This window comes from Frankliniella occidentalis, unplaced genomic scaffold (assembly GCF_000697945.3).
Source record: "Frankliniella occidentalis isolate FOCC.00 unplaced genomic scaffold, Focc_3.1 Scaffold65, whole genome shotgun sequence".
In the NCBI taxonomy this organism is placed as follows: Eukaryota; Metazoa; Arthropoda; class Insecta; order Thysanoptera; family Thripidae; genus Frankliniella; species Frankliniella occidentalis.
The window spans coordinates 1,081,435-1,087,854 of record NW_026267195.1 but is presented as its reverse complement, the minus strand read 5'-3'; the positions used below and the strand labels follow the sequence as shown (position 1 = coordinate 1,087,854).

Genomic DNA, 6,420 nt, shown 5'->3' with positions numbered 1-6,420 from the left:
CGACGTTTATCAGTGCGTGCGACAGGCTATTGTATGTATAAGCGTTATCGCTCCGCGCAAAACAGTACCCGCCGAAAAAGACATACCGTGCCATTCAAGTTGACCCGAAACATAACACTGGTGTATCCATCACCGGCACTTGAACCTGATTCCACATGAAACCTGCCCAGCAACAAATAAAAACGTATGGCTGCAAAAATATTTGCCAACCTTCAAACACTGTTGAAAATACATATTGTTATTTGACGAAAAAACAAGGGGTTCCAACTTGGCTTAGCAGGGACAGATGAATATATTACCAAGAAACATCGGGAATACAAGTAATACGAAAACTACAAATGATGTAGATAAAATCGACGTGTTACATGTATCTTAAGCTATTGCAAGTTACTACAGGTCCAAATAATACAAGTAAAACATTGTTATACAAGTGCTAGTACAAGGAAATATTGCGTAGTATTGCGCAAGTATTATAAAGCACGGTAATACATGGTAATCCAACGTGAGAGAAGGGAGACAAGTAATAATATTAGACAAGTAATATCAAGTAATACAATTAATACAACCCTGCGAGAAAGGAACATGAAACACTGTAAAACGTAGAGCGACCTTTTTTTCCCGAATAGAGCGACGTATATGCTTCATCGCTCTGTCAGGGCGATTTTTGCGAAATGATTTGACACGAGTCTCCGTAACAGAAGATGTCGCAGAAACGACTCTAAACGAGCGACGTTTTCAAAAATGACACAAAATAAGTCTTATTCGTAACCAAACATGTCGCGAAAGTTACTCGAAACGAGCGATGTAATTAATATCGCTCCCCCTTGAGTCATCAGATTGGACTCACAAAATCGCTCTATTTGGATCGTATTTGGTTACTCCTTTACTTGTAGTGTAACTTGTACACCTCTTCAAAAAACAAAACAAACGACAGTTTCACATTTTTAACTGACAACTACGAGTTAAGCAGTTGTGAGTGCACAGCTACGGAGTTGACTATTTGCACATATGGTCCATAAGTTATTACCTTTAATAAGCACGAATTCAATTTATAAGTTAAAACCTAATGGACTTCTTTCATGACAGACAACTTTGGAGTTGCACACTTGCACACTTCCTCAAAGCTGGCGCGATAAAACGTTTGTCATGGGACCGAAGCACCCAGCCTGCCTTACCTTGGTTCACCGAAGCCGCGAGCCTTTGCGATTTCAGCAAGTGCGTTCTTAACCACGGCAGGCACATCCAACTCTCCTATCGTCGCCATCGCTGCTAGTACACTGCCGCACGGCGGCTTCTCTTGAAGAGCAGCTGCTGACATGTGGGTGGCCGGGATGGAGGGAGGGGGGGCATAGGCCCAGTGCCATATCTATTAAAGCCACGCTCAGCGTGAGCGGGGCCAGCTGTGGAAGGCCACTGACATTGTTGAAAATGTTGTGACTCCGCAACATTTGCTCGATTCCGAGCAACTACACGGAAAAAAAAATGTTCCCCCAACTAACGATTTTGTCAACATATACATAACAGCTAATTTTTCGCGGCAAGAGCGAACAATTTGCTATGAGCAGCAACATCATGCTGCCACAACTAACTACGGTACGAAATGCATCTGTTCTGATTACTAAATGACGATTTTTTTCTGACAACAAACGCATTTGTTATCCTAGCGATGTGTTAGATGTAGTAGCAGAATTGCTTGCTCCTGCAACTAAAAATTAGCTGATAAGTCTATGTTAACAAAATCGTTTGTTTGGGTTGGGAGACCAATATTTTCTCCGTGTACGAAATCTCACGACTTAAGTTCATTACGAAAAAATGCTCCTTTTAACGTACAAAAACTTTCGTTACATTTCTTACGTTCCACGTTACGTTACGTAATTTGTAACGAAACGCTGACCAGCATGTTATGTTATGTAATTTGTAACGGATGATATGGAGCGTGCAATAAATAGTACATCAAAGTAACTTTCGCGTTATCTCCATAAATATTCGCGGCTTCTTAAAACTGTTTTTGGCAGATATTTTGAAAGAATGATAAGGGAAGGTGGGGTATATTGTGACACAGGATTTATTCGGACAGTAGAAATATCATGTATTTCTAACAGTATTCACATGCTAAAAAAAAATTACACGGTGCCCATCTGAGCATATATCATGATGGTGTCGGTGTGGGGAGATTGACTTGTACAGAAAATATCGAATGATGTAGAGCTAAAAAAATCTGCCAAAAGTAAGGTGCCTCTTATTTTATTTCCTTCGGGAACTGACATGCGGTAGCAAATCGCGCAAAGTGGCTGTTCAGTGGGTATTCCCTTACGACACATTTAGCAAGTACTGATTTTGAGTTGAATTCCAAAACACCGAAAAAAAGGAAAGGAATCACGGGGAAGGCGATTAAGTGCACATTGAGACAGTTGAATTTGCTTTTGGAGGTGGACTGTCTCGTTACCGGCCGGCAGGCCTGTTTTTTTATTTTTATTGAGATATGGGTTGTATGCCTATGACCTCTTCCCTCTTCTGCGCACTCGCGCATCTGCGCCTACGTGGCCCCATGCCCTCGAGAACTTGGCCCGCGCCCTTCCTCGCCTACACTTAAAAAATTATCTTATCTGATGTTGGAAGAGATTTATTGATTGGAATATTTTGTTGTGTTTCTGGGCAGCCTAACTCTACAGAACGAGGTATCTTGTCCACACTAAAATTCGTTTTGTGATACTTTTACGGAATTTTTGCGATAACTGGTGTTTTGCGATTCCGACGCCAAAAGTCATGATAACCCCCTAAAATGTGATAAAGGTACGAGGGGCTCAACTCTCTTGTAGGGTGCACACCAGATTGCCAAGATTGCCAGATTGCTTGACGAATATTTAGCTTGTAACTAGGCAAAACGCACTAATGTCACCTCGAATGTAGGCAAAAAAAAAAATTGGCTTTTGCAGCCTATTACCTAGAGATTGCCGAAGATTATCGTAGATTGCCGGGGTGAGGGTACACCAGATTGTCGGAGTAGAGGCCCCCTCGTAAAAGTATCACATTTTTGTGATAAAATCATCACAAAAACTGTAATAAAAAGTTCTTATGTAATTTTTGTGATTATTTTATCACAATAATGTAACACTTTTATCACATTTTGGGGGTTATCATGCCCTTTAGCATGGGAATCGCAAAACACCGGTTATCGCATGGTTTTGTGTTAAAAGTAAGGCTCTTAAAAACCCGACCCGTGGGTACCCGGGCAACCCGGGTAGGAACCGGGTCAACGGGTTTTCCCGGGTACCCGGGTAAACCCGGTGGAACCGCGCCTGCAAGTAGGCTATTTGGCATGCTCGTTTGTAAATTGCCTAGCTATAGGCGCGGGGCAGCCGGGTAATACGCCGAGTACCCGCGAAAACCCGTCGACACGGTTCCTACCCGGGTGCCCGGGTAAGCGGGTTTTCCGGGTACCCGGGTACAAATAAGAGCCCTAGTTAAAAGAATCTCAAAACCAGACTCAGTGCTTGCCAATTCGCCCTTTTGCTTTCCTGTTTCGTTCGATGGCTGGCTTCAACTCACTCATCACTAGCTCATCATCCGGCTTCTGATGCACGGTCCAGAGCGCGAGCTACGAAATCACAATAGACAAGCGTGAATGGCCCCTTCTCCACCAAAGCTAACAAGTCACGGGGGGAAACCACTTGCGAAATAGTTCGTACACCTTCCGCCGAAATAGTTAGAAGTAAAGGCGAAACAGAGCGAAGTAGACCTGAAATAGAGCGAAATAACTCCGAAATAGACTGGAAATAGATGGTAAAATTGTCCCGAATTACCCCCTGATTACTGTGAAATAACGCAAAATACACCGATATAATCCGGAATAACTGAATACCGAAATGGCAGGAAAAATGCCACGAAATAACCCGTACTCTTTGAACCAAAGTGATTTCCCCGTCAACAAGTCATATGGTACAGGCAACAATGACGCTTAATATAATTCTACGTAATTTTAATGTTACTTCCTTCATCTGTCACAAATTTATCTGTTTCATTGATCTGCTGTCTATATACAATCCTGTCGAATTTGTGTTTCAAATTTATCCGAAATAAACCAGAACCTTTGGTGCAGCTCAAAAACAAAGTCTCGGCCCAAGGCTAGTGTTCTCTTCAGAGTAACTCTACCCAGAAGACCGTTTAGTCCAGAGAACCGACGAAATTTTAGCTCTGAGGACCAAAATTTATCTGTGGCGATGAAATAATTTAGTCAAGCTGTTTTCATTTGATTGATGCGACCATATTTAGTTACAAATAGGATTACTAAATTTTAGCCGGTTTTAGGAACTAAATTTTGTTTCTTACAACCCTGATATAGTTTCATCAACTGAATGGTTCTCTGGGTGATCGAGCAAGGAACAGGGCCGACTGACTTTAAGGTTTTTGGGAGTTAAAGAATTTAAAAGTTATGAAATTTTTTTTCTTGCTCACACAGTTACGTCCCACTATAGACATACTTAACCTCAAAAGAACCGCAAAGAACTAACTTTAATTGCTTTGGAGGGAGATTTTTGGATTTAATTGGCATCTAGATTTTAAACTCTAGATAGCTGGTTTTCGCCCGAACTTTCTAGTCTTAGTCCTGTGTCAGCTAAAACTTTAAATCTGACACGTATTTTGTTACGTTGAGTAATTGACACTCGTTGGCGTTATAAGTTATGAAGCCCTGGCATGGAATCCATTTATGACGTCAATTAGGACATCTATCTGTGTGCCGTAGGCAACTGAACCTCTTTAGGAGTAGATGATAAATGGTATTAAGTCAAGTTGATTTTAACAAGTGTTGGGTAAAGACTTTTAACAAACTACAATTTTTACACGTGGCCTTCATTTGTAAATTTGTTAACATTAGAATACCACTTTTAGGATTTTTTCACCGTAGGGGTGTTGCTTTTTTTTTTGTCAGACCTCAAGATCTTGATGTACTCCTGTACCACAAGTGCAACTTGCTCAGCACAACAGTTCTTGACTTCGTCAATCGACTGCCTGAACAGAAAACGACATGTTAGGATTAAAATATCGTTGTTCAGTTTCCGGTGTTTTATAAAAAGCAAGAGTGCACAAATCACGGACTCGATTTTAGGGGGGGACCCCCTTCCTACCCCCCTCTGTCATCGAGCCTACATTTTCGTAGTTCTCGAAATTTTAGAATCGCTTAGTTACGATATTAAGACGAAGTTCTGATCACCCAAACGTTTAATCAGTGCTTAAACTATGCTAGGTGTGTCCTCTGCGTCGTGGAGCATCGTCGCAGTTACCGTGGGGTAACGACGCGCGTATTTCGGCCGGAATATAACGTAAAGTTCTCATCGTAGGGAACTGGTTAAAACCTACGTCATTCGGCCTAAACCTCCCGCCTCCCCCTGTCATCGGCTGTCACCTTTCGGCCGACCCCTCCCCCCCCCTCCCCCAAGCCGATTCCGCAATTTGTGCTCGCCGCCAAAGAGAGTATTGATGAATTAATAAGAACAAAGAGAGTATCGATGAATTAATAAGAACCTGTTTAAATTCCTCGCTTTCTTGCCACAATTCTGTATCCATGGAGAAGTGAGCTGTAGGCAGCGAAAAAGTAAAAAAATACATTGGTGAAGGTAGGAGGGGGGTAAAAATTTGTTGCAATTCAGAGAGTGAATTTTGTTTGAGAAATTACGAGGGATATCTGTCCTTGAGTTGGCCTATGTTCGGCAGCTGGCGCTACGCTGGCCGCAGGTGCCGAGTCCAGTGACAGCAAATACGGACCCGGCCAGCGGCTCTCGAACTAGCTCTTCTTCGCTCAGACCCTTTCTCATGGAGGTCACGTACAAAGTGTCGCCACCATCCACATAGGGGCCTCCGAACTCTACCGAGGTTACTTGGCTGGCGGGTATGGCGACACTGCGCAGCAAAGCATTCCTCCGCGGGTCCGCCTGAACAATCTGCAGCAGGCAAAGATTTAGTGTCATGCAACTACCTAGTTCATTTTTAGGCATCCCCCCCCCCCTCCCCCCGTGACCGACCGTGACCAAGACGTCGCAGTTGTCCGTACTCTATGTTAAGGTAACAAAAATTATAATTTTTAACCTATACCAAAGTAAAATTAGCCACAAAAGAAAACAAGCATGCCCGCCCTACCGCCAAACGCAGTTGTCAGCTCCACTTCGCTGCGCCGGCAACTCCGTTTGGCAGGGGCCGGGCCTGCTTGACCTGCCGGTACATCACTTGCATATTTGAGTAAACTAACTTCCGACGGGGGGCCTGGCCTGCGGCCCTAGAGATTTGCTCCTTTCACATCGCTCGTCCCTAACTCAAAGCACGTACGGCGCAGCGCCTCTAGAGAAACCAAGTATCTTATCGCGACGCTCGAGAAACCAAGTACCGTTGCGTGGCGCTCGAGAAACCAAGTATCGTTGCGAGACT

General features: G+C 43.4%; 3 protein-coding genes across 4 annotated transcripts in view; 1 reads left to right on the top strand and 2 right to left on the bottom strand.

The window, feature by feature from the left end:
• The window catches only part of LOC113207097 (uncharacterized), a gene marked incomplete in the record, with an annotated part of 35,621 nt that extends 34,107 nt beyond the window's left edge, over positions 1 to 1,514 (bottom strand). The window contains 2 exon segments of the mRNA XM_052268223.1: positions 87 to 162; positions 1,176 to 1,514. Coding sequence (XP_052124183.1) covers positions 87 to 162; positions 1,176 to 1,318 — 219 coding nt within the window.
• LOC127749560 (uncharacterized) overlaps positions 1,317 to 6,420 on the top strand; it is a 32,787-nt gene continuing 27,683 nt past the window's right edge. Inside the window, exons 1-2 of the mRNA XM_052268198.1 lie at positions 1,317 to 1,322; positions 1,386 to 1,593. Coding sequence (XP_052124158.1) covers positions 1,317 to 1,322; positions 1,386 to 1,593 — 214 coding nt within the window. The remainder of the gene's footprint in view (positions 1,323 to 1,385; positions 1,594 to 6,420) is intronic.
• The window catches only part of LOC113207098 (regucalcin-like), a 14,943-nt gene continuing 10,570 nt past the window's right edge, over positions 2,048 to 6,420 (bottom strand). Inside the window, exons 6-8 of one of the 2 annotated variants that reach the window (XM_026423485.2) lie at positions 5,675 to 5,939; positions 5,524 to 5,576; positions 2,048 to 5,010 (exon numbers count right to left, since the gene is read on the bottom strand). In XM_026423485.2, coding sequence (XP_026279270.1) covers positions 5,700 to 5,939 — 240 coding nt within the window. In that variant the 3' untranslated portion in view covers positions 2,048 to 5,010; positions 5,524 to 5,576; positions 5,675 to 5,699. The remainder of the gene's footprint in view (positions 5,011 to 5,523; positions 5,577 to 5,674; positions 5,940 to 6,420) is intronic. The other variant, XM_052268224.1, reaches the window with a different exon arrangement.